This window comes from Alligator mississippiensis, chromosome 2 (assembly GCF_030867095.1).
Source record: "Alligator mississippiensis isolate rAllMis1 chromosome 2, rAllMis1, whole genome shotgun sequence".
In the NCBI taxonomy this organism is placed as follows: Eukaryota; Metazoa; Chordata; order Crocodylia; family Alligatoridae; genus Alligator; species Alligator mississippiensis.
The window spans coordinates 225,020,555-225,048,039 of record NC_081825.1 but is presented as its reverse complement, the minus strand read 5'-3'; the positions used below and the strand labels follow the sequence as shown (position 1 = coordinate 225,048,039).

The 27,485-nt window shown below is 44.8% G+C and overlaps 1 protein-coding gene across 2 annotated transcripts in view; it reads right to left on the bottom strand.

The window, feature by feature from the left end:
* Positions 1–26,923, bottom strand: part of CD82 (CD82 molecule) — a 59,441-nt gene extending 32,518 nt beyond the window's left edge. Inside the window, exons 1-2 of one of the 2 annotated variants that reach the window (XM_014602428.3) lie at positions 26,811–26,923; positions 167–248 (exon numbers count right to left, since the gene is read on the bottom strand). In XM_014602428.3, the coding sequence (XP_014457914.1) occupies positions 167–229 (63 nt within the window). In that variant the 5' untranslated portion in view covers positions 230–248; positions 26,811–26,923. Of the gene's footprint in view, positions 1–166; positions 249–26,533; positions 26,658–26,810 lie in introns of those variants that run through there. The other variant, XM_059722771.1, reaches the window with a different exon arrangement.
* Positions 26,924–27,485: the final 562 nt, after the last annotated feature.

The following is a 27,485-nucleotide window of genomic DNA, read 5'->3' as shown; positions in this document are numbered from 1 at the left end:
TTACATGACCAGGGAAAAAGCAGCGGTTGGGAAAGAGACCCAGGTGAATTACAGTATTGGGGTCAGAGACACCGATTTTTCCCTTTGAAGCCCTGTCCATGTATTTCACGTTAGAACCCTTTCTGCACACCCCCAATCCAGAGTTTCCCATCAACAGGATACTTACAAAGAAGAGGAGGTTGAAGAGGAAGAGGAAATACTTGGTAACTTTCAGACAGCCTGACCCCATCTTCTTTCACTCACAGGACCTATAAAGTAAAGCAACAAGACAAATTACATCAGCATATGGTCTCCTGGCCATTTCAAAGAGGCATCATACATAGCTGTGTCATTTTTGCCAGCTGGGAACAGCCACATACCAGCTTGCTCTATAGAAGGGCATTGCTTAGGCCAGCTAGTGAGCTGTTCACTCACTTCTGAATCACTGATGGTCAGTCTGGTGGTCCTCCCCAAAGTATCACCTCTGATAAAAGTTTCCTGAAGGATGACAGAGGGCCTAAACCAGTTGCAGTGCAATTTCAGTCACAGGAGAGATTTAACCAGACAGGAACCTCCCAACATCCATTTACTTTTTATATTTAATTAGGCAGCTAAGACTTGCTCTGCCAGAGAACTCAGGTGAGTTTCAAGAGGAGTTTCTCCATCTTTTTCCTTGTGTGGGCCCATTTGACCTCCTCAGTTCCCTAGAATACTCTTCCAACAGGCCTGAAGAGAGCATTAGAAAAAGGATGCAGAACCCATAGCCCATGGGGCTGAGAAGTTAGTTTAGAAGCTGGGTTCATTTGACACTGTTCCAAACTAGTCATCTATAGGAGCTGTAGTTCTGTGATTATGCTGTGCAGGTCAGTTGCTTATGACCAGTTGAAGCAATTAAGTAGGTAGCAAGTAGACACTTGTTAAAAACTTAAAGCCAGCCTTGTTTTAATTTTCCAATGTAAAAGTGGAAGTGCTAGGATATGAAGACACAGATAGGTTATGGATGTAGATAGTAGTGCAGGCTCCAACACCTGCATCAGCATTAATGATTCAGGCCAAGCAAGAACAGGGAGTGAGAGAGAGATTTTAGGACTTGCATCTGCAAATGCATTCCAGAGAGAACATGACAAGAAATTGTTTCCCAGATTTGATTTAAAATATCTTAGGCGGCACGATTCACTTAATGATTTCACCTGCAGGCCAAGCCAGATATTATTTCAGAGCTACAATGCTTTGCCTCACACCAAAGCAGATTCATCATGTGAATTAGCTTTCTGTTCAATCAACATTCCTACATGGGCAGCATTCTAGAAGAGACAGCAGTGAGGTGCTACTTGAGACTGTATAACCATCAGACATCATTGTGGAAAAAAGGCTTTATCTGGCAAATGGTTCTGGGTACTACGGGTGTCAAAATGACTGAAACCAAGTGAAAGGCGTTCAGAAGAAACCAACAAAACTAGTTCAGGGTTCAAGTCAGTTTCCTCCTAAAGAAATAAAGCTTGGCTAAGTGACAGACTGCATAAAGAATCTTATATCTCAGCTTTTTCTTCTCTTGATAAAAATACAATCTTCCAGTCCCCCAGATTTCACAGGAAGCTGGCAGTTTCTCAAAATACTTTGTAGCACTGGCAATTGGCTGATATTAACCCGAACTCTAAAAGGGGAGGGACACTGTAAAAGGAGACTTCAGTACTTCCCTCATTAGTCAGTGAGCAGCCAGCACTCTCTCCAAGACGTAGAGAAAGGTCAGAGATTCTCAGGACATGGGATGTATGCAGCAAAGATCATTGGAACCTAGCAGGTTCTTTTGTTTCAGTCCAAGGCTTCTCTTTAATCCTATTAAATACTTAGGTTAAATCTGGAGCCAAACTGGAATACAGATTATACTCCAGCTGGCATTTGCTATTAATAGTCATTTCTGGAGTTCAGAGTCCATTCAGTGTCTTTTGAGCTCTTGTTGAAGCTGGCAAACTTGTACCTGCTTCGGAATATTGGACTAGGTTTGGTCCTCTGCCCGCTGATGGGTCCTTACTCTCATGTTATAAGCAGAGATTTTATAGGATTCCAGTGTGAACACACAAATGGCCGGAGCCCTTTCAGAAGGGGAAGGTTTTGTCAGGGTGGCAGCAGGTACATCATACATTAATTTTAGTATTCGTTCAGCTGGGGTTAAAGTTGGAGCAGGTTTGCTGCATTTGAATTATTTTAACCTCTTCCCCATACAACCCAGACTGACCATCAGCAATTGTGGCAGAGACCCTGTTTTGAGCAACTCTCACATGTGTAGCTGTATAAAAGCTAACGAAAAATGTGAAGCAAGTGCAATCTTGCTGGTACAGGCCACGTGCAGGCCTTATGCCACTAGGAGATATGGGCAGCTCAAACATTAATGTTTCATCACAAGACCCTATGAGATAAGGAAATCTCCCTATGTTATAGATGTGGAACTGTGACATGACAATTAAGGTGACTTGCCCTGAGCACATACAGGCATATCTGTGGCAGCCAGGAATTTCTCATCTCTCAAGTCCCCACACAGTGCTAATTGTGATAACATCCCTCCCAGATTCTGTGATGTACAATAACCTCATTTCCAGTCTCTCAGAAGAGTCACCAGGCACTGGGCTCTAATTTGCAATGTCCATAGACACTGCACATCTCATTACCAGCATAGGCTCACTCTACCTTTGGGAAAACACTAGCAAGTTTTGCTCCAGACTATAGCTGGAAGCCTCATTTGCACATAAGCCTTGACTAAAGAGCAATTTCCCTGCTCCCACCAGAAGCCCGACTGTCTAGGTTGAGTCAACAGAACAGACTGTTCTCAATTTAATTTACAGCTCTGGAGACTAGTTTTCCTTACCCCCCCCCCCCCCGAACTAGGAGCCTAGCATGCAACAACAAAAACCAAACCCCAAAAAACAAAACAAAACAAAAAAAAAGTGTCATTCACATGGACCTCTAGTCACCTCTGAGGGAGTTCATCTCTATGGCTCATTTAGTCTGGCAGAGGTCAAGGACACTCTTGTTGCAACAGGGATTACAGTCAAAGAGGAAGACTATGAGATGTTCCCTAGACTTTTAGCCTGTGACATTACCATGAGAGCACAACATGATTGCTACAAACCCAACAAGTGAACCACATGCACTCTTGCACAAGAAGTCTGTCTCATTGGAGCTGTCAAGCAGCCAGCTCCCCAGACCCACTGAAGTTTTGTACATTAAGGAGATAAGAGACAGTTTAGCTAGGTAAAAAGATACCAGCTACAAGATGCTGTGGACTACACTAAAAAGATTTTGCCCCAAAGTAGTCAACCTCTCCAGAAGCCATTCACCTTGTTCTTTAAATTCCACTGCAGTGGATAACCTGCAGTACTTCCTGATGTCGGCATTAGGTATTCACATGACCATTTAGCCAGCCCTAGTGCTCAGGAGGAGCCTTATATTTTGTAGGCACTAACATATATGCAAGTACTTCCAAGGAGTTGTGAGACAAGTACTGTAGGCAAACCCTGAAAGAGGCATAGGTTTGAGCAATAACTTAGCCAAGTTCACACAATAAGCAACAGGAGGACTAGAGGTGCACAAAAAAAAAAAGAGTCTGATATTGGATTGGCACCAATAAAGAAAATTGTCTGTATCATAAATCAGCCTGATATGGCCGATAAATGGCCTGTGCGTAACCACAGAGCAACACATAGGTGGGAGGAGCACTCCGGGCAGCATGGAGAGCTGAGTGGAGCTGGTAAATCTGTTGGGGTGGAAGGGAAAGGGGGAGGGGGAAGAGAATAGGCATGGCGGGGGGGGGGGGGGGGGGCAGATTAAGGCCCTGGCAGTGAGGGCTGGAGTGGGGCTGGGGAAAGCCTTGCCCAGCTGAGGCAGGGTGGGCATGGGATGGAGCTGTGGCTCACCCGAGGGTGCAGGGAGGGGGCGCGGCTCCCACCATTGCACGCTCCTTATCCGGGGAGCTGTTTGTCCGGCAGCTCATGCCGCTGCTCCCTGGGGGGCATGCCCTGAGATCTGCACAGGACAGGCTGGGGCCAGGGGCTGTGCCAGGCTCTTTCTGGCATGGGCTGGGTTGTGCTCAGGGTGGGCAGCAGTGGTGCTGGGAGGGGCTTGGGGGGGTACAGCCCCCCCGTAACCTCCCTCCCAACACCATTGCCACCCACCCTGAGCGCAGCCTGGCCCAACCCCCACTGAGAAGACCCCAGCACAGCCCTAGCCCAGCGGCAGCCCACTGTAGATCCAGGGGGCACATGCCTGCAGCAGTGTGTGCCCCCCCCGTGCCCTCCCAGGGTGCATGCAGCAGTGAGTGCCACCCCCCTCCCTGCACCGTGTCCTGCGCCCTGCCCCAACTGGGCAGCACCTGCCCAACTCACCAAAGGGGCCTCAATCTGCACCCACCCATTCCTTCCACCACAACAGACTTACCAGCTAGACGCTGGTATCGGAAGTAGGATCAGTATCGGCAGATATGCCTCCTTAAAAATCAGCCATCTATATCAGCTCCAAAAATCTCTATTGGTGCACCCCTAAGTAGGACCTTGTTCGAGGCTCTCCCACTCCTACGGTTGCTTTTTAAACCATACCAAGCCCATAGACACAGCCAAACATTTATCTAAAATTCTGTAACATGCAAGGGTTCTCCAATCTTATTAGGCACTTCCTCCTCTTATCTTGTTGTACCAGTATAGCACATTCACAGATCCTGAGTTGAGTTCCCCAAGGTGTTTCTCTGGGGGAAAGGCCAGCCAAATTCCAATCCTCCTCTCGCACTAATAAAAAGCAACTCTTCAAAAAGCAGTTTTCTGACCCAGAACACATGCTGGCAGGAGAGGCTGCCTTGGGCAAAATGGGCCTCAGAGTATAACAAAAAAATGGTTTCTGCTTGTACCGACTCTTTTTTTTTTTTTCTAAACTTGCTTCACAATAGTCTCCTCTCCTGCCAGCCTCAAACAAACAAAAGAGAATACACACCACAGCTTCTGACCAATGCATTTTGGTTTCTGAACTTTTAGGGTTCACTGAAGTAATGGTGGAAAGGAAGCCTGAAGTGTGGGGGTTAGCAATTTATTTTTTACTAATTAGAGGGTAGTTTCCCACCCTCTTCTTAAGGACTCTATGAGGTGGGGCCAAGAGTCATTACAGACACAAGACTTGTGAATGCTAGCAATACTGGAATCCAGAAGCAGCAATTAATCCAGTTTGCTGGCAAGATGACAGATGCATCACTTGTCTGTCCATAAGAATATCCAGCTCTCTCCCCTAAGTCACGTGGCCATAGTTCACAGACTAACCTCGGGTAAATGCTGAGGCTAGGGAGACTATGCAGCTCTAGCACCTTTGGGTTCCCACAGCCTGGTTCTTTTCCCTACATTAAGGGCAAAGCAGCAGTCTGCATAGGCCAAGTAGTAATAGTTATTTCCTCTGTTCCCCTGTACAGCCCTCATTCAGGCTCAGGAGTGCAAAACGCTGACGATTGTTCTGGAAGACCCAAAAGAGTGGCAGTGTTCCTGCTTTAAGGCTGTAAAACCAATAGCTAGAGCACACAAACAAGGGGCGGCAGAATCAGAAAACTGCCCCTCAGTTACATTAAGGTGAGAACACAGCCGTGACATCCTGCTGTACTTCACTCTTATAATGAGAATCCAGCCTGCTTCTCTGTGCCTATGATGCTGGCTGGAGAAAGGCAGGCAAAAGGTGGCAATAGCAAACTTCTACATTTGTCCTAGCTAATGTTGCCTTTTAGACAGCTCTATGTAAACCATGAGTAACTGAGGGGTGAGAGGCTGAGGGCAGAGTCCACACCTCTTATCCATGCTGAACAGTAGGGACACGGGGAGAGAGAAAGGAGTAGCTACCAAAGGTCTCTTTTAAAAAAGAAGAGGTTCCAAGTTATTATTCTTGCTTGGAACAGATGCTTTTTGTCTTCTACCTCTCCAAGCATCTCCTGGGGTATGAATCACAGAAAGTTAGGACACACAAAACGCTTCGAGCCCTTTATTGAAGGGATAGGTTTCAATGGGGCAGCAAGCTAGTATGTTCCAATGTGTGTGTGGAAGAAGTGAGAACAATTCAAATGCAGCAAAATCAGCTCCAACTTTTAACCCCAGCTAAATGAGTACTAAAATTAAAGATGTACCTGTTGCTGCCCTGACAAAACCTTCTGAAAGGGCTCCAACCATTCCTGTATTCACACTCTAGAAAGCCAGTGAATTTGCTGCTCATTAAAGCGTGATTGTAACACTGGGCTGATTCAAGTACACTTGCACCACAGCTCTCGTAGCAGAACTCAATCCCTGACAGGCAGACCCATCTCCAGTCCTGAATTTCCCCATGGCCAGCAAGGCTGAAAAACCTCAGTTCCCATGCTGTTTGGAGAGGATCACTGTAAGGCAACTAAAAGTAACAACATTCATGCAGAGCTACATACTGTTAATGAGTTTGTTCCAGCTGATCCCACAAAGGCCAAGAATTCAGAATTAAAAACAGACCACACGCACAAAATATCTTAATCTAGATTGTGGAAAGCATGGTCTCCCACCAGAACAGGGAGAAATCAAAACAACAGTTGGTTAGACAGAGCTAGCTTCAGCCATACCAAAGCCCTGGGAGATCATGGGGAAGGGAAGGGAAAAAAGCATGCTCCCCCCCACCCCAATTTGGTCTTGGACTTCTGTAAATAAGCAGAGATCTTTGCCCATCTGGCCGCCAAAAAGCAACATCTGCTATGACTTATGCCCATGGTGCTGGTGCCCACACCAGGCTCATTGGATGAGGAGTCCACATTCTGATCCAGTGCTACTAGATAGCCAGATCTTCCAGAGATTCCAGTGTAGGGTCAGTAACCGAATCAACCAGCACAGTAGTTTCCACTTGGCTTCCTAAATCAGAACATGGCAGCACTTCTCTTTTTAGAGTACCTGGTCCTGGTAGACTGTACAGAATTGCTTCCTTCTGCACTATTCCTGGTCTTGGTTTTAAGTCTCTAAAGCTTCCTGTGACACGCTCTTGCCATCTTTTCTTCTTCTATGACACCACAGTTAGACAAAACTGCTTGATAAATCCAGGATTAAAACCCTGAGAAGGGTGTTCTTATTGAAGCAACCCCAACTCTAGATTCTCTTCCATATGACAGGCCTTACAGTTCTGCTCATGTCCTCCAAGCTGCATGAAAGACAGCAGACCAAGATAAGCTCCTAGCTCTTCATTCTCGTCCATACAAGACCTTTAACATGGATATGTATTGTGTTTAGAGCCTCTGTGGATGCCTAATGCTTTTAAGAAGCAGTAAAAATCACACCTCTCAGAAGCAAGTACTCACTTTAGTCCCACACCAACTGCCTTAAAAAGGCAAAAAACCAATCTTAGCCTAAGCTACAGCTCCATAAGAAGCTAAGTCTGGGGTTTTCATTTCCACCTAGGAGAAATTTTAGTGTTTGCATTCTCCTATGCCTGAGGAAAAATAAGTGTGCTGAAAAGCTTACAAATAAAGACAGTTTTTGCAAATATCTCGTTGGTCTAATAAGAGATAAATTACCTCTACCACAGTTCTGAGTCCACTGCAAATCCAACACCCGTATGTATGAGAGAAGGAAGCAATGGAAGACAATTCAGCATGACACTGCCTGTAACCCAGGAAAGGGACCCTCTTTCTCCAGGGACATTATTAGAAGTAAAAGTGTTTGCTTTAGAGCTGCAGGAGTGGCAGCTTTGGGCAAAATTGCCAAACGAGGTAGATACCCTCTCCTTTGAGAACCTGGGCATGAAAGTGAATCCAGAGGCTGGATTTCAAGGGGCTAGTGATGGGAAGTTGCAGTTTCTCTTAACAGCACTTGCTAATAAAAAGAAGAAAGGAGACTAATCAATCATGTTAACAAGTGAGCAGAAAAACAAACTGTGTGCCACACCTGCCAGGGTGAACTCCCTTTACGTTAAAGTCCAAGGCTTCTGACTGTTGGGTAATGACTTGAGTGCATCTGGGAAATGAAGTAACACACCCAGAAACAATTTATTGCCTTGAAGAGGTGAGCAAATGCCCATTGAACCTGATCCTAAACTCAGTTGTGATGACACCAAAATAGCCTTTCCAAAAAAAAAAAACCCCTAAAAACCAAAAAAACCCAAACAAACCCATAATCAAACAACCCCCCCAAAACAAACAAACACACAAAAAAACCACCACACACACAAAACTAAAACAAAATACACACCAGAACATGAAAGTGGAGCAGGAAGTTTTCTTGACAAACTTTAACCTCTTCCTCACCGAGAATGTCCCTTCTGAAGTACCCACCCCATCAAGAAAGTTTGAGGAGGAAGTCAGTCATCTTAATTTTCAAGACACCACACTCTTGACTCTGACCCCAGACTTGGCTGCCTGCCAACGAAGCCACTACTGTGAATACAGATTGGTGTGTTACCTTGTTATTGTCAGTGGCAAGACTTCTGTTCAGAGTAAGAGGTACATTGTTGTCAACCAGAAAGTGAAACCAACAGATATTTAAGAGATTGTGTTGTGTATGCTGAGAAAATTGATCTATTTACTAAGCAATTGCATCTAGTAAGCTGTCATAAAGAGGCAAGGAACTTCCAAGCAAAAACAAGAATGCAGTAAAAAGCTCCTCGCCTTTACACTACAAACAGGTAGTACAACCGCACCAGCAAGGTGTTCCCAGCAGTAGCCTGGATAAAAATAGAGAGGCAGTGGCATAGGTTTCTGAGCAACCTGTACAAATTAACCTTCCACTCTGTCCCACACTGTTGCTACTCCACTACTACTGTTACCCAAATTAGCCAAATTAAAGAAAGCTAGTGAGGTTTGCCTACAAGTGCTGAAGAGGTCCCCTTTGTGACCCTGGATATTGAGAGGAAATACTGAAATGGAGCCAACTTGTTCAATTTAACTAGTAAATTGCCTCAGAAGCAACACTAGAAAATTAAAACTGGTTCCTGCAACTGAGAAGATTGCAGGTTATTAAAAGTGAGTAGACAGCATAGAAGCATCCTAGATACTGTGCATTAAAGAAAGACATTAGGACTCTTAAAATTTCTCCTGCTTGTTTTTATAAAAACAGTAGCAGGCCTGGCATTTTAAACAAAAGCAGTTTCTCTCTAAAACAGATGCCTCACAATGGTTATTACATCAAGTTAATAACAAATTACAAAATCAAAAGGTGGATGGAGCTGTGCCATGAAAGTTTGAAACTGAAAAAGCAAGCTCTACACTCCAGAGCTGAGGCATAAAGCTGGACAGACACCCAGGGCAGCAGCCACATAAAGGGCAAGGCAGCTTCTGGTTGCCGCATTATTGCAATTGTGATCATGGCTGAAGCCATTTCCTCTCTTTTCCTTCTTCCCACCCTATTTTTGCCACCGATCTAGAGGCATACTTACTGAACACTGAGAGGGAGAGAATCAATTAAAAATGATCTGAACAACAGACTTATGTTAAGCTAAGACAGCACAACCCTCATAAGAAATTCGCAGGAGAAAGTTTATTTAAAAAAGCACTGGAATAATGTTAGACATGATGGTCTAGGAAATATGCAAGCAGCAAGGATTTTTTGTGGATGATCTCTTTTAGCGGACCAACTGCACAGTAAGGAAAGGCTTAGACAAGCTTTTGAATGAAGTGCATTAAGAAGAATGATTAAAAAAAAAGAATGAGTCAAAAAATCCTTGCCTCTGTCATTAAGAGGTTGTTTCAATACACTAGGGTTAGTCAACATGCTATATTAAGAAAAAGAAAATAGTTCTTGCTTTTGGGATTGTTAAAAGTGGAGTGCATGTGTGTATGCGGGCTATGCTGTGTTACCCTAAGTAACGTTTTTGATTCTTAGAGCTGGAAGGCTCGGAGGCAAGCAACAGTTTCTATATTTGCCTTTGACTATGCTACAGTTAGTTTTACATTTCCCCTTGTACAGTATCAGGTTTTTTTTATCCAATAGAAAATCTTTCCATACAGCAAAAGTAAAAACCACATGCATCAGGGGACCTCAGAAGCAGCTGCAGCACCCATCAGAACCTCAGAAGCAGCTGCAGGACTAACTTTTTTTTTTATGGTAGCTAGAAATAAACAAAAAAAGCTACAAGCCTAATTTTATGAAGTAGAATTTCTACTTTTTTATGCACTGATGTGATGCTACTGGGGCTCCCAACACTGACCATAAGGGTTTAAATACGGAGTTTAAAAGAAACCGTTCGAAATGCATGACTATATAGGTTCTTTGGGCGAATCCAATATCTTTTATTAGACCAAATTAAATAGTTGGAAAAAAATTTTTAGCAAGCTTTGGGGTTTAAAAACCCTTCATCAGGCTAAGGAACCACCTGCAGGTAGTGTGTGCTCTTCCTGGATGGAATGAATAGTAAAGACACCAGAGGCTGGGCTGGTATGCATGAAAGACAGGCAGTCAGTGAAGATGTAAATTGAAAACTCAGTGAGTAAGAGACAGCATGGAAAGGGGGGGGGGGGGGGCGGGCGGGTAGGGCGAGAAGGCGGATGAATGTAGTGGGCAAATAGTGGAGGTACCTGGGGAGTCAGGTGTCAGGAATGTTATAATGTGTCATAAATCCAATGTCTATATTTAGTCAATGATTTTTTTGTATCCAGGAGGTTGAAGAAGTGAAGTTCATAGGCTCGTCCCTGAGAAGTGTTTTGTAAATTCCCTTTAAGGATTAGAATTGAGAGATTGGAGAGAGAGTGACAAAGGGTTTTTAAACCCAAAAGCTTGCTAAGAAAATTTTTTTCCAACTATTTCAGTTGGTCTAATAAAAGGTATCAGATTCACCCAAAGAACCTTGTCTGCCTATGTCCTTAGACCAACACGACTACAACCTACACCCCTGACTCTGTAAATGAAGAACTAAGTTTGGTGACAGCCACTTGACTGCATTGTTTCGAACCGAAGGTGGTGGTAAGCTCAGGAATAGACACTTATACAACTCTTGCCTTTCCACTGGAGGCCAGTACAACCGTGCTTTTGAAGCAGTGAGTTCTCTTTTACTATATGCAAACATTAAAATAAAAAGTTTGTTCAAAGCCTATTCCTCTTCAGTGGATGAGAAAAAACTCCAGGAACTCGCATGCAGTCACTCTCCTGCTGTCATAGTGACTCCATTAGGAGAGTTCCCAGGTTCAGGATTAGCGATCAATAGGGACATCCTGTTACTCACACAAGTGAGTCCCATCCTCCAACTGGCACTGAACAGAATGCCAAATTATAATACCATATTCAATAGTAGCCTGACATCCCCTTCTGCTAGGACAAGGGCAGTACCCAGACCTCCTTTATTTAAGGGAGAACCCTTCAGCTGGAATTAACTGGTTGACATTTAAAGGTCACCAAGTTCAGGGTGCAAATTAAGGAAGAGCTTGGGGAAGGGGTGAGCCCCCACTTAAGAGACATGAGCCCGCCTGTAAGATTTGAAAATCATAACCAGAGGAGGTCTCCAATCAGACTGCTCCTTCACTTAGGTGGACTTGTTAATCAATGAACCAGTTTAATATATTTTTTTTTTTTTTGTAGACTGCCCCTCCCCACCAAGAGTCGAAGTGGAACTTGGTCAGGGTTCAAATTACATGTGCTGGAAATCTTTCCTAGACTCATTTAATTCCTTACCTCCCTCCCCAAAATATGTCATTTTAGAAGTCCCAGTAGTCCCAAAACAGGAAGGAAGCAAGTTGAGAGTATACAAATATATGGATTTTTTGCTGATGCAAAAGGCCAGATTTTTTGCTGATGTAACAACAGATTTTAAGAATGGCTTTCAGTGGTAGGGGGCAGCAGCAACAAGGGGACATTCCTTGCCTAGTCTCTTGTGGAAATAGCACCCCCTCTCCTCCCACCCCAAAAAGTAGGCCGTGCCTTCTCTGCGGAAGGAGCGTCTGTGGAAGGAGTGTGTCAAAGGACTTTCCACCCTTAGGTTCTTTTTAAACACCAATTAAGAACAAAATGCATTTAATGTCCCAAAAGAGGGAAGTAGTCAGATGATAAAGAAGAAACTGAAATCACTTCTATTAATAGATTTCTTAGTTTCTGAGAAATGTGTCTAATAAATTAGGACCTTGCCCCAAGATGTCCAGTGGTATCTCTAGAAATCTGAAAAGGCTTGGGTAGTGGGGCTTGATAGAAAAGTTTGTATACACTTTACATAAGAACCATCTCCCCACCTGCTTAGTCTTCTGTTAGAAATGCTAATGCACACATCTTTCTTTTTAGAAACTAAATACTTGCTCATGGGATTTCCCCACACCAAGTCTAAACACGGCCCAGGTTCATGGCCATGAACCTTCCTGATCTTAGGCGTTTAGAAAGTGTCCCACAAAGTTGCCATCGTTCTGCTGCTCTGAAGTACACAAACTGTAGTCCCCAAAACATGCACAGTCCAAACTGTAGACTGGAAATAGGGCACTGGTAGCACATCTTTCAAGAAGCCCTTGGAAAAGGAAAGGAGAGCACTGCTCTTCATTCATCCAGAACTGACCTGGGCTTAGAAAGCCCCATCTCTGGGCTGAAGAGCAAGACAAGACCCCTTATCTTATAATCACCTAAACTCATGTTTTGCTTTGAACAAGCATCCTGGCACACTTCCCATCATTTGTCTGCCTACATTCTCTGGTAGATAAAAGTATTACTCCTTCCATGCTAACCTGCTAGGCTTTCTTCTGTCACAGAGAACAGATAGCAAGATCTAGCAACAATATGAGTACCGTCAGGAGAAGATGCATTCCCTGCTACAAGCCTGCTCAGTGGCCCTTTCAACCCAAATTTTAGCAGAGGCAACCCTTTAGTCTGGGGGAAGCCACCCCATTGCTGCATCTGTACTTCAGGTGTCAGCACAGGACATGACTACAGCTTCAAGGACAAAAAGAGCCAGACTGCCGTATTCTGGGTCAGCACAGGAAGCCTGGGACCCATGAGCAAGAAATATGCCCGCTTCCAGAAACAATACATTAGGAGCTCCCTAATTCAATGGCTACATCAAGTGGTCCCTCCTAAACAGATGCAGCAGGATCTGAGGAAGAGTTCGCTGGCTGCTAGGCCATGCATCAGCAAGACTATAGTTTAAAGCTTTCCACAAGTACAATGGAGCCTTGCTTTATATAAGGGAGCAATTCTGAAAGCCTTCAGCCATAGGACTACCTGGGCCACTAAGCCACAGACCTCAGAAGTGTCTCAGGAGGAAGTGCAGCAGGGTTCACAACCCTTGTGCTAGTTTTAGCCTCATGCTCACAAGTCAGTCATGGGAACTGTGACGGACTCAGGATGTTGCATATAATCCTCAGTGCTTCTGGGAAAGACAAGGTGTTAGACGCAGCCAGCAGCCTTTGTTAGCAAAAGAACTTGGAAAAAGTCAAGATTTTTAAAAAGAGAGACCATTTTCCCGCAAGCATCTGTCCCCTCTAAAAGGTGTAGAGTCTCAAGAACAAGAGCTTTTAGACCCTAGAGCATCCCCTTTCTTGCCCAAGAACTCCATTTCCCCAATCCCTATTCTCTAGAGATACCGTCCTGTTATAGGCATGACAAGATTGGCAGCCGCTCCTGTCTAGCCAATCCATCCAGCATGCAGAATGCTTTTGGGTCCTTCAAAATCTTACAAGAAAAGCCACAGCATGTTTCCATTCTGCTTGGTTGTGAGCCTTCCCCGCTAGGGTTTCCTATGACAGCTGTTTGACGTGGCATTCTTTTTTTAGGAACTAAAGACTTGTTCATGGGATTTCCCCACACCCCAAGACTAAAATGTGGGCCAGGTTCATGGCCATGAACCACTGTGTCACTTCTAATGGTGAAACAGTGCCATAAATCACATTAACCCCAGAACCACTGCTACAGATAAGGTTTATTTAGTAACAGTAAGGGACAGCACTGTAGGAAGTGAGCAATTTGGCAGAGGCTGTTACAGAAGCTCCAGTGAAAATACTTCATTTATAGCCAAGGGTCTTTCTGGGGGTAGTTTTTCAGTTGTTCTTTTTTTAAATGAGCTATTGTCATGAGAAGTCTTGCTAGACAAGGCTGACACTAAACAACCCCCTCTATTTTGTATACAAAGCCAACTGGAAGGTCAGAAAGGCTTCCAGTTTCACCCAGCCTGGAACATTCCCACTGGCGAGACTAACAGTGCCTGCAGGTGTTTTACTGCCCCACAGACTGAGCATGTTATGAGACAGGTGATCCTTAAATGGAGTGACACAAGAACATTTATCAACTACAGCCCTGCCAGCTACAATTAACATCACTACACCCTACAATCAAACACCACCCTGAAAGCCAGTCCATTTGGACTGCTTAAATGCAGGGCTGCTATATGCCAAAGGGAACAGACATATGGGATAAGTTCCCTAAGAATTTGGCAGTTGCCAGAGACAGTAAGACTTAAAAAGCTGGATTCATTTCAGGAGAAAGAGGAGGGGACTCCTTGAAGTCTCCAGATTTATGCGCACAGCATTTCCACTCCTGCATTCAACAGTCTGCAAGACAGCTTAAACTGTACCAGAACCAAGACAGGCTGGGTGGCCTCTCGCAGTCCGTGTCGGACGTTCAGCTTTGTACCACAAGCATCACATGAGAAAATTGGCCTCAAAGTTAGCAGGACCAGCAGAACGACAGTAGATGGGGCTTCTTAAAGCCAACCATGCTAGATTGCCTTTTGCCCAAGGTTCACCAAGTGCTTTACAAAGCAGGCATGCATCATCACAGAGATAAGCGCCTCTGTATAAGAAAGGGATAAGCCAAGGCAAGACAGTCCTGCAAATAAGTCAGTGAACAAGGACTTGGGAAACCAGGGTTCCATTTTTGATACTGCCATGGACAGGTCTTGAGCAATTCAAGCTTTAACTTCTCAGGAAATCAATATATGTTGTCCAGTTTTGAAGAGCACATTAAGTTATGAAGGGACATTAAGTTAAGGAGGTGTCTCCTTTGGTATCTGCAAATACTTGGAGACACCACAGACGGAAGGACTTTTTTCATCAAAATAACCCCAACCAAAAAACCAAAAACCAATCCCACCCCACTTCAGTTAGATGTGACCCACTGTAATGCCAAAATACGCAGATGTCACCAACCAAGCAGTTCTGGAGGGAACTACTAAAATGTACAACAGATGACCTGCCATTGTTGTGAATGACATCTATAGGATGGGTCGCCTACTAGATGATACAGCCCAGGTTGTGGGCAAGTTCCAGCTCACAGAAAAAGTCTCAGTGCAAGAGCACTGTCATCTTCACTTTGTGCAAAAGATGATGTTCTAGCTAGCACAGTTAACGCCTCCATTAGATTTAACAATCTGCTAAATAATAGTGCACTTCTCTGCAATGATATGCATTATAAAAAGGTCATGCTCCATACCATTTACTAGGGGCAAAGAAAGACTTCCTTCTTCTTCTTTGCTCACATTTAGTAGCATGCTATTAAGGTGTTTTACCTTTTGTAACTGGATTCAGCATGAAATTAAAGCCACAAGGATTCCAGATCAGCTAATCTCATCTACTTCACATTAAAAATGGTTCCACAAAAACCAAGGTCATAAGCCAGATCCTTTATGCATTTCAAACACTATGGAGTCATATAGCCCACCAGGCTTTCAGATGGGGTGTCAAAGGAGCTTTTGAAGAGGTTGTTCCCTCCAAATACCTAAAGGTCTTAATCTCCGATGCCATGCAAACTAGGCTATTTCTAGTTTGCCCTGAAACAACAATTTCTAGTAACATTTTAATAAAAAGCCATTAGGTGAGATTCACATTGAGAGCAAGATGTCAGAAACAGGTATATCTTGTAAGTGAGAGATGCCTCAGCCACCTGAGACTGGACATCCAGAACTGGCATTTCTTCCAGGCTTTAGACAGTTTCCCTAAGGAATAAGCTGACCCCATGAAATTCTCACATTTCAGAAGTCCCATGCAATCGGTAAATTTTAGTAAGGTTCCAAGTAAAATGCCTTATCATGATACTGCAGCATACAAGTATTAGCTAGCCAAGTCCTTCTCATGGGGAAGGAGCTGCCAATGATGGTTAGACTAGGTTAAAGAGGTTTGAAATAAAAGCAGAACGCTATAATTTTCAAGTATCATTTTAAGACTGATTTCCTTTCCCAGCACAAACTTCAACCAGTTGGACTGAAGTGCACTTGATTTTTAGCCTTAAAAATCAAGTGCAAATGTAGGCTGAGGTTGGGGGCGAGGAGGAAGGGGGTTATTAGTCAGCCCCAGTCAGTTTCTTCCAGGCTGGGGGGTTGTCTTGATAAAATCTGCAGTGTCAATTAGCTACACATGCCTGAAAATGTAGTACAGATATGGCCTACTGATTTTAAATGCAAGTCCAATCCTAGGCTTCCCGGAGAGTTTAACTCTGCCAGCTAACAATGACTATATCTCCATTTTCATCTTCATATCATTACACACATTTAGATTCATTTTTCTACTGCAGACTTTGGTATACACTAACTATTATGTTGTACCCAATCAGTCAGCTTTAAATACTAGGCTAGACAGGACCCCAGATGGGAAAAGCCAAACACAGCAGGGTTCACTGATATTAGTGACTACCAGTTACCTTTGAAGTTCAAATACGAGGCAAACCTCAAAGTTGACACCCTTGCCAATGCTGATCCAAATGTTAAGCTGGACATTCTGGCAGGGAACTAATTTCATTTAAATAGGAACTGGAGTTCACATACAACCATTTTTCTTGTAGGCCTGGCAAAGAATGAGCAATAGACTTTGGGAAAGCAAAGAGGAAGAGGTAGGAGCCTGGAGGGCAGACTCAGTGCAGATGTGGAAAACAGTCCTCTACCCTTTCGCAGAAGGTCAAGGTATAAGTTAACCCCTTCCTATATCCCTCTTATAGCATGAGCTTGTATGTGAACACAAACTCTTACTGGTAACCAAGGAGCAGTTCTTTCAGCTGTTTAAACTACAATGCTGAACCCCTCCAAGTTGCTTTAGTTGCATTTAGAAGATTTGTTCATTCAGGCCTATTCTTACAGTAATCCCTTCTCCTCCTTTCCTTTCCCCCCTTCACCTCTCAAGCAAAGGATGAGAAAAAGTAAGTGGGGCCATTTGACTTCTGCCTTTTTCCACGTATGAAGGAGAAGCCAAGGCATCCATAGCCTGCATCCAGGGCTATGCCAGTATTGTTACTGAGAGAGAGGGGAAGAAGGAGGGGGTAGTGATTTCTCTGTGAACTCAGAGGTAACTCAGGCTTGCTTGCTTTCAAGGGCTGCCCCACAGGGCCCCAGCAACTCCTCACTGCTGGTCTTTTGTTCTTACTCACTCTGGGAATGTCAGGCCCCCAGACAACAATTGTTCTCTCAGCTCCCATTATTCTCCTTCCCCTCCCTCAGGATTCCCATGCAGTTCTCTCCTCGAGCAAAATAATCTCAGCAGACCCATTAGGGAAGCATCTAGGAGCAGAAGGAACAGCCAGCAAGATTACACTTTACCTACTCTGACACTTAGATAGGCAGAAAGTCTTTTCCAGCACTGACCTATGGTCCATTGTGAGATTCAGGACTACTTCCATCCTCCATGAGAAATTTTGTAATCTGTTTGAGGCTGGAATGGTTTTAACTATGATCAAAAGAATGATACATAGAAACCTCATGCATAAGCCAGGAGAAGAACTACCTTAGTTATTCACATACAGCTCCCTTTATTATGGGCCTTGCAAAGAATGAGCAATAGATTTTGGAAAGGCAAAGAAGAAAAGGGAGGAGCCTAGAGACTTAGCAACATGGAAGAGTGCTGTTTAGAGCTCTGAAGTCAAGTTGTACAGTTTTAAGATTTTGTGCGTGTATTACAGTAGTATCTGAAAGCCCTAGTCAAGATCATCACTGGCACACACAGGAAGAAATAGCTCGTCACAAAAAGGGCAGAGTGCAGTTGTCCCCCCCATTTCTACTTGCCCCTTGATTGCTAGTCCACCCAAGGTTATAAACAAGCTGCCTAGCAGTGGCAGCAGGATTCCTATGCAGGCAGCAGGGAGTCAATTGGGTACTGCCCTTGTCCTCATTATAGTTTACTGGATTCTTTTAAACTCTATTTCACTCTCTCACTTAATGGACTTGATGTTCCACTATGCCATTCTCCTGTCTGCTACTCGCTTCTGGTAGCGAAGCTCCTATTTCACAGCCCTGAAGACTGTTTTTAACTCTAGCCAGAAGTGAGAACTCAGATGTAAAAGAAAACAACTCAGTGAAACGCTGGATGCACTATCAATATGCTGAAGCAGGCTACACTTGATTTACAAATCTGAAAGAGATGCATGTTTAATTCTACTGATTACAGGACTAATCAAACAACAACTTTTGATTATTTTCCCCAGTTTGTTGTATTTTTTTAGTACATCATAAATGATATAACAAATGAATGCACATTCTGAGAGTTATATTTCTTTTTGCCTCAATCTGAAACTGTATAATATGGCCCCAGTAAACCTACTAAGTTTCTTTTTAACTGGAGAAAAACATATATAGTCTTATATGTGATGATGCACCACATTATCTGCACCCTGTCTTTTCAAAATCCTAGATTCACTCATGCTCACACCTTAACTTGACAAAACCCAGAATGGCCAGTGTCAAGTGACCTGTAGGTCAGTAACTCCCTTGCAATCAGTCCAACTCACTAACCACCAAGCCAAATTGCCTCAGTAGAAGACTGGGGAGTCAGTTTAGCAATTCAGAGGATGATACTTTTTGGCCCAAGAGCACAACCCACACCTTAAGGAAGCTTGATTTCTTGTGTGCGGTTGGCTGACCAAGATGAGACAACTTGCACACCAACATAGATGGAAGTCACAAGCAACATTCAGGCCCAGCTGGCCAACTCTGCAGGGGTTAAAAAAAGAATGATTTTGCTGCAGGGTAGGGCAAGACAGGATCAGCTTTGACAACCAAATCTATAATTGTTGCACAATTATGAAGGTGAGCATAAAGACAGGGCCCCCATCACCACACACTGCCAGAAGACTCCACAAACACATGATTTATGTAAGTAGGAGCAGGCAGGCTGAATTTGTTGCAAGCAGGGAAATAGTTTCATAAGTGCAACAGTTTACAAACATCTCCAGCTAGAGGCTTGAATAAGCTAGGTCAGCAAATCATAACCACACAAGTAAGGCCAAAGACCACACAGCACAATGCACTAAAGCAATCAAAGATCCCCATTGATTCTGAATGCAGTTTGACAGCTGGGTGTTCTCAACAACCTAGGATTCCAATACAACCCCAGTCAGACAACACGCCAGATGCTGTACAAAGGCCAAGCACAACCAATTTCTAGGCAACTGCAGGTTTGTTTTAGAGAGTCATTTGTTTGACACTTCACAAGATTGTCATCCCACACAGGACAAGACTGGCATTACAGCTTGGTAGTTACACAAGCTACTCAAGGTGTCCCACACAAGTTAACTGGTAGTGTAAGGGGTGCTGTTAATTGCTACCATTGTGACATTAAGGCCAATGTTAAACCACGTGCATATGTTGTTTCATACCTAAACACTATATAGGAATGCAAGATGAATGCAAATTTCCTTTCTACCATGGCAGAAAAAGCATATAGTTCCCTTCAGTCTCCAGGACAATCCCTAAACATATGGCTACATGGCAAATAGCTCTGTTGACTTGAGCACTGGGGAGGCTGTTTAGTACACCATGTGTAGGAAGCACTACACATCAGCAATTCCATGAACTAAGGTCCAAATCCCACATGCTCCCTTTCTAGCCTGAAGCACTGCTACCTAGCTGAGTGTCAGGCAGATACCAAAAAGGCATACTAGGGAACAAGGTGTGGTCAAAACAGGCAATAACAATTTGGGACTAGTAACAAAGGAACCTCTGTTTGCTCTGGAACAGGGTTTGCAGTCAACACGTGAAACAGCTTAGACAGATATCTGGCTCAGGTATGCTATTTGCAGGGGACTAACTCTCCCTCCCCCATTCCAAATTGCTTTCAGTCAGTCTGAAACAATTGCTCAAACTGCCAATTCAGGCAACACATTCCAACTCAGGAAGGGATGGCAAGGTTCAAGTTGCTCAGTGCACACACAAGCAAAACACTCCCTTTAACCTGGAAAACTCATTAGCCAAGAATCCTCCTCTGGCAGGCCCTTTGAGTCCGGGTGTGTTGGGGCTACCAGGTGTCCTATAGACCCTAGGAACACCATTCTCCTGTAGAGGCAAATCGGGGATCTGCCTACTGCATGTCTTTACAAAGGGATAAAGCCTTATACACACCTGGTTGTACAACACTACTGTACTGCAAAGGGACAAGGAAGAAATCTTCTTTAACCCCAGCAATTCACCAGTTTATGCCTCATTTTGTCAGGAGTACTGTAAACTGACCCTTTTTCATTTACTGGTCTTTTTAGAAGCCAAATAAGCCACTTGCTTCTGTATAAAATGAATGCTAGTAGTTATGTTGACTGGGGGCGTGAAAAGAGCATGTTCATGTGCTGACAGTGTTGCCAGCAAAACTCCCCCAGCATGGACACAGCTCTGCTAGGAGATGAAGGCTCCAGCTGGTAAAGCTGATCAGCAAGTCTTGCCACTTAAATACAGAATAATTGCATAGTATCAAGCATTTCCTTTTGATCCGGTGTAGGCTGTGTCCATGCTATGAGGCCACTGCCATCACAGCTACACTGGCAGTGCTATAGCAGCCCACTCCTCAGGTTCTTGACTTAGCTCTGCCAGTAGAAGGAATTTCTGTCACCAATTTATACCAGTTGAGCAACTTTGCCAGCAGAAGCCTCTCTGTTGACAGAGCTCTGTCCACACTTTAAGAACTTTGCTGGCATCATGACATCAGTGAATGAATGTGATCTTTTCATCTCTCTAATCAACACTGTGTACACACAAACAAATGTTTAGTGAGTATTAATTCCACAGGCTTATTGGTACACTGTAGATTAACAAATTATTTTAGATGCCTCAAACTGGCAGACCTTTGCAATGCATAACCAAGAACTCACTCTAGCTTTATATGAACCTTTAAATGCCACCCCCTGCCTCCCACAAGCTATAATGACAATAACCCCAACCTTTTCTCTTCATTTGCCTTGAAGGGTTTCCATTACTCTTCTCTTAGGCAGAAGTTGGACATAAAATGAGGCTACTCAACAGCATTTCCTACATTCCAGATCCCTGTCTTGACAGCCTAATGTTTTATTCACTTTGGCTGCCACAACCTAGTGAGCAGGCATTTTTGCTGAGCTGCCCACAGTAACGCCTCATCTTTCTTCTGGGAGAAGACCATTCATTTTGAACTCGTCATGTGCACACGCAGTGAAAAATCATTCTTTCGAACCTACGGTTCCTTGCATTTCATTTATTACCCTGTCTTATTTGAAATTTGCCAATATTTTTTTCACACTCCTTCCTCATCTTGATTATCCTACACTGGGTAGTGCTGTCAGACTACTAACCAGCACAATCTCTTCCACATTTAGTGTGCCAATCATTAACTATAGCAAAGGTGCCTGGGTGCTTCCACTGTTAACTTCTTACCATTCTAAGAAGGTTCCTGTAACTCCTACCCTTTGCTTTCCCTTAATCCCTCATGTTGATGATATTTACAAGTCAGGTGAAGTGCTGGAGGTTATCTGATAATTAGAAGACTTAACATAATTGAACAAGGAGCCCCAAGGGGGAAGAGTTTCATGAAGATGTATGTGTGGAGATGGATAGCTGTAATCATTTCCCTATGGAAGGCCCTGGTCCTGCATGCCTTGCAAGAGTGTAAACTCATCAGGAACGCTAAACTTGCTTTCTAGTTCTGTCAACATGAATGTTTTGCCCATTAAACTAGTGACTTAAGAAAAGTCCCAGCAGGTAGGCCAAGTTCAGCCCCCATCTTTACAAGCAGCCTATCTTCCAGAGAATATATATCCCAGCATGTATCCCAGGGGTGTTTCCAAAGTGGAAGTACCTGAGGCTTCTGATGAGAAATGCCTCTTTAAAGGCTGAATTTGTGCACCCTAGATTTAACAGAGGGTCCTCTTATTGGAGAAAAGATTTGCAAAACAAAATTAATGATCAAAAGCTAAAAAGATAAGCCAAGAACTGAGAAGGCTCTCATAAGGGCACAGAGGTTTTTTTCTTTAGTGCAGTGATAAACAACTAAGTTTACAGATCATGGCAATTTTGCTGCCTTCCCTTCATGCCCAAACCCTCCCCTTTTTTCTCCCTCACAAGAAGCCAGGCAGATGATATCTAAGTGTTCACACTAAACTAGTTCAGGGAAGTGCAAAGTCTGAAGCTGTACTCTAAAATAAGCAAGAAATTAGAGTTCCAACACATGGCTCATAGCATCCCTGAACAAGGCACAGAAAGAATGAGAGGGGAATAGCCTTCTGCCAGCCACAGTAGGCAAAGATTTTTCATGTGAACTTCAGTTATAGTACGAAACTAAGAGAAAAGGAATAAGAACAGATCAGGCAGCTTTTATAACAAGCAGTGTAAAGGCCCTGTTGGAACATCCCTCTTGCCAACTTACAATCAGGGGTGCCTGGGGGAGCACAATTTGTGGGCAGGCCCAGGGGCAGACCAAAAGCCCCATATCCACTCCTGAGCTTCTGTGCCATGGCTTAGTGGCCCCACCCCTCCACCCAACACACTGCCGGCCCACACAGCAAAAAAACTGCTCCCTGACTTTGCCCCATCCGAGCAGTGCCATCTCAGGGGGGCATCCCCCCGTGTTCCCCATACCAGTCGCCTGTGCTTACAATTGTAAGTCACATTACACCTGCCTGTGCCAAAAGACCAAAGGAGTGACACCAACAAGAATGAAGGCAGTCCAGATGAGTCTCATCATTAAAAGCTGTGAAATCCTCTTAAGGGAAGAGACTACAGGCAATAAGGTAGAGCTTGCCCAGGGGGAAAGCCTTCTCCAGGCACAAAGCTTGCTTCTTGCTCCATTTCTGTCTCACACATCAGTAAAAAGCTGAGTGAACTTCTAAGGGATCCAAACTGCTTTCTCCATATCACCACTCTAATAAGCAAGGGTCTCCCTTAGACACACAACATTGTTCACACACACAGAAGTAAGAAGGGTGGAGACTTAACTTGGAATGCTGGGCATCCTTTCCAGAACCCACTGTCAATTAGTCCACTATGTAAAAAAGCAACTGAGGACAGAAAAGGCTCTGGCCCAAATAGACGTCACCCTCTAAAGCAGGAAAAAACTGTCACTTTTCTAATCAAGTTGTCAGGTATTTAGCTTTATACTAATATGTGCAAACACCAGAATATTGTTATACCTGCTTGCATCACCCGAAACAGTTGCCTCCTATCCATGTTTCTTTGAAATCACTGTTCCACTATCAAACTTCCAGCATCGTAAGATGATGAAGCTTGTAGGAGCCTAACCATAATTTGCTGATCCTTTAAGGAGTCAAGGAAGCACGTGGAGTATCACCAACTCAAAATCAACTTCACAGCCCTATCAAACTCCAGACTATGACACTTGAGAAGCATTCATCTAAAGGAAAGAATGTTTGGGAACAGGAGGGAAGTTTTTATAAAGACAGGAAATGTCTTGAGTAAAGGGATTTTTTTAAAAGTCCTTTCTAGTCTCATTTATAGAAAGGAGCTTGCCATTTAGCATTTGTAGCCAGGCAGGCTGTGTTCTCAGGAGCTCTGTTCAGTCCTTGGATGGACAGGCTCCTAGCAAGCCCCTGACATTGTGAGAAGTGTCATTGGCAACTTCACTGGCAAGTTATAAAACTTCTGTTTTTGAATCACATCCCCTCCCATCAGTCTTTCCTGTACTAGCGTAGTCTATCATTGTATTAAAGGACAAATTTCTGAGCTACCCACATCCAGCTACTAAGTCTCAAGCTACTCCCATGAGGACATAACAGTCCTTTGCCTTAATAAAAAAAAAAAAAAAAAAAAGTGAAAACCACAAGAAATTTAGTTATTTTTTATCTTAAATGTTATACAATGCAAAAACCTGAAACTGAAACAGAGACTGTCAGGGTGGTTATTCATTCTGAAATTCCCATTTAGCTAAATTAGAGCAACCACAGCTCTAAAGTCCTCATTCACAGTCAAGACCTGCAGGTTAAATCCCAAGAATGATTTCAGCTATCACCTTCAGCAGTATCTTTTTTAAAGCTGCATCATACTGCATTATTACTTGATTCTAAGTGATCTGAGACTCATACCAAACACATTTGCCCTCATAATAAAGATCTTCTAGATCCCATTTTGGATATCCAGCTGCAACTGCATCCCACTTTGTAGCCAAATATCACTAGGGCATAATTAAGGGACATTTATGCCCTTAAATAATTCATATTATGGCCAAACTTTTCAGAGTTTAAGAGACACAAAACAGCAGCTTTCAACTACCTGAAGGGGGATTCAAAAGAGGATGGATCTAGACTGTTCTCAGCAGTGGCAGATGACACAACAAGGAGCCATGGTCTCACATTACATCAAGGGACGTTTAGGTTCAATATTAGGAAGAACTTTTTTGCTAGGACGGTAGTAAAACACTGGAGCAGGTCCCCCAGAGAGAGCTGGTGGACTCTCCACCCTTGGAAACAAAGCTTTGGCTGGGATGATCTAGCTAGGGATGGTCCTGCTTTGAGCAGGGGGTTGGACTAGATGACCTACTGGCAGTCCCTTCCAACCCTAATTTTCTACGATTCAAAGACCAGTATTGCCATGGAATTAATTGCTGCAGGATGCTGAAACAATTTAAAAAGCTATCACAAATCACAGGGGGAGAAATACATCATCTGCACTGTAATTATATACAATTTGAAACCAGAAACTAGCCAAAAATTGTTATACAACTTCTCAGACCATATGCTGCTAAAGAGGGCCAAGGAGGGGAAAAAAAACCCCCACACTCCAACTAGTTAAATTCCAACATCATTTCCATCTGTTTCTTTTAGCAGCTGTTAAAAAGCAAGAGTTATGCCAGAAAAGTAGCACACAGACCCTTTGTCATAGGGACAGTTAATCTAAAACCTAAGAGAACAGGTGACTCTTATACTATGTCCTCAGACTGACAAATCTTCCTTATGGCCACCTGTCAAAGCTATAGCTTGGCAGACTCCTTTGAAGAGCACTGGTCTACTGGTCCTATAGTTTCAGAGCCTCTCATTGGATTTTAGCTGCTGTGACAGCAGGTAATGGACATAATCTTGCAAACAGACAGGTCCCAATCCATTTAGTATCCCACAGTTCTGCTCTCCCAGAGGCATCCAGATTAGAGGGTTAGATTGGTACACAAAGTGCCAACTAACTATGGCATACACTGGGAGATACTCTGCTAGGAAGTCACAAAGCAGAATGCAACAGTATCACATCAACAAGGCTAAATCCCATTTTGAAAAAGATTGTTCACTTCCGGGGACCATATTGCAAGACAAAGGCAGGTTAAAGGAAGTCAGAAGAAAACAACGAAAGACTAAGGAACAAACACAGACACACTGAAGGAAGTCAACAAAACAACAAAAGCCTGGGGAAGATTTGCACCCCCACACTGCCCCCCCCTCCAAAATTTAAAGGATACTTTCTTGTCAGGCTACATAAGTGACAGAACTGGCTGGTGGGAGAAAATACCACAATAGCATACACATGTTGAAAGAGTGCACAGTACAGAGGTTATTGTATGGGAGAGCCACGTTAAGGAACATTTAGGCTGGAGTAAAAGACAGAGGAGGAAAAAACAACCTATTAGTCTGTGAAAGTCTCCCAAAGGAGAAGGTGGAACCTCACTCACCATGGTTACCCTAAAACTGGATTAAACCTGGAGTAGTATTAAAAACAGCCCTGCCCTGGCACCAGATATGGATGAGATTAGAGAGAGAGAGAGAAATGTGTCAAGTCAACTTCTGTGCAAAGCCAGCTAGGTTGGCGCCGAAGGCCTGCACACTGCTCTGCTCAGCCCTAGAAGCCTGGCAGCTCAGTGAGGGCACCCCCTGCATGCCAGTGGGAGACAAACTCCTTCTACCTGGGCAGCAGATTTATCTCCATGCACCACAGTCCCTTCCGCTGCAGTCTCAGCTGCCCGGACAGTCTAAGCAGGCAGCAGGAACAGCTTTTTCCTGGGCTGGCTCCCAGAAGAGGCCAGACACCAGACAGGTGCTGGGGAGGGGAAAGCCCCACTCAGGACAGGGCTGGCCCGTGAGGGAAAGCTAGGCAGAGACAGCCTGCTTATCGACAACAGATCTAGGGCACAGGGCGGCCAGGCTCGTCGAGCTTCGCCTCCAAGGGGCGAGCCGAGCAGGCAGAGGCGCCGGCCGGCCTCCCCGGGCCCCGGCGCGCTGCAGCCTCGGCCGGCGGCCACGTCAGTCCGCGCGGGAGAGGCGCCCGCCCCGCGCCCAGGGGCTTCCCGCCGGCCCGGCCCGGGACACCCCCGGCGCAGCGGGGCAGAGGGGATCGCCGTCGCTGCCCTTGCCCACGCTCCGCCCAAGCGCGGCTGCTGCCAGGGGGCTTCCCAGCGCCCGCCAGCAGAGCCTTCCCCGAAAGGGTACGTAGACCTGGGACCTCTCTATACCCTCCCCCCCACCCAAAAAAAAAACACTCAAAAAACCTTCTTGCCCCCGGAGGGCTGGACACTTTCCCCAGAGATCTGCCCCTGTCCGCCAGCAGAAATCAGCGATCCTTCACTCGCATGGGGGGGCAGAGGGACTCAGGATCCCGGCCTCGCAGCGCAGCAAGCAGCCAGGGAGGTGGCGGGGCAGAGGGGAGCCCCCCCGACCCCCCTCCAGGATCCAGGACTGGCTGGGAGCCCCGGTCCCCGGGAAGACGCTGCTGGGAGCCGGGGGTCCCATACAGCGCTCCCTCCCGGCCCGGCTGCCCGCTCCTACCTGCTGCTGCTGCTCCGGGCCGGCTCGCTCCTTCCCCCCTGGCGGACACGCAGCCGATATGGCTTTGGACCGGCTCGGCTCGGCTCCACCCGGCCCAGCTGCTTTCAGCGCGAAGAGGCGGGGCAGCTCCGAGCTGCCTTTGAAACCTTTCCCCGCCCACAGCGCGGCCTGCCCCCTCCGGAGACGGGCTGAAACTCTGCGCGCTGTGCCTCTTTGGCCCCTGCCTACATAGGGCTCGATACCTCAGGATTAAGTTTTGGAGTTTGAGGCCCAGTTCCCCACCAGTTTGTGCTCAGGGTATGTCCCTAAGTGGGGTATCTACTATTAGACCAACTCAAACAATAAAAGATATGGGATTTACTCTTAAGAGCCTTATCTGCCCTATGTCCTTAGACCAGGGGTGGGCAATTGTTTTGCACGGAGGGCCACTTACTGAGTTATGGCAAGCAGTTGAGGGCTGCATGACAGGCAGCCAGGGGCAGATAAATATTAATTTCCTAACATATTTTAGGGGTCCTGAGGGCTGGAAGCAATGGCCTGGCAGGTCACATTTTGCCCACCCCTGTCTTAGACCAACACAGCTACAACCTACCAGCACCATACCTAGACTCCTGGCGGCCCCAGGCAGACTTTTCATATTGGGTCCCCCTTTGCTAGAGATAATGATGATAATAA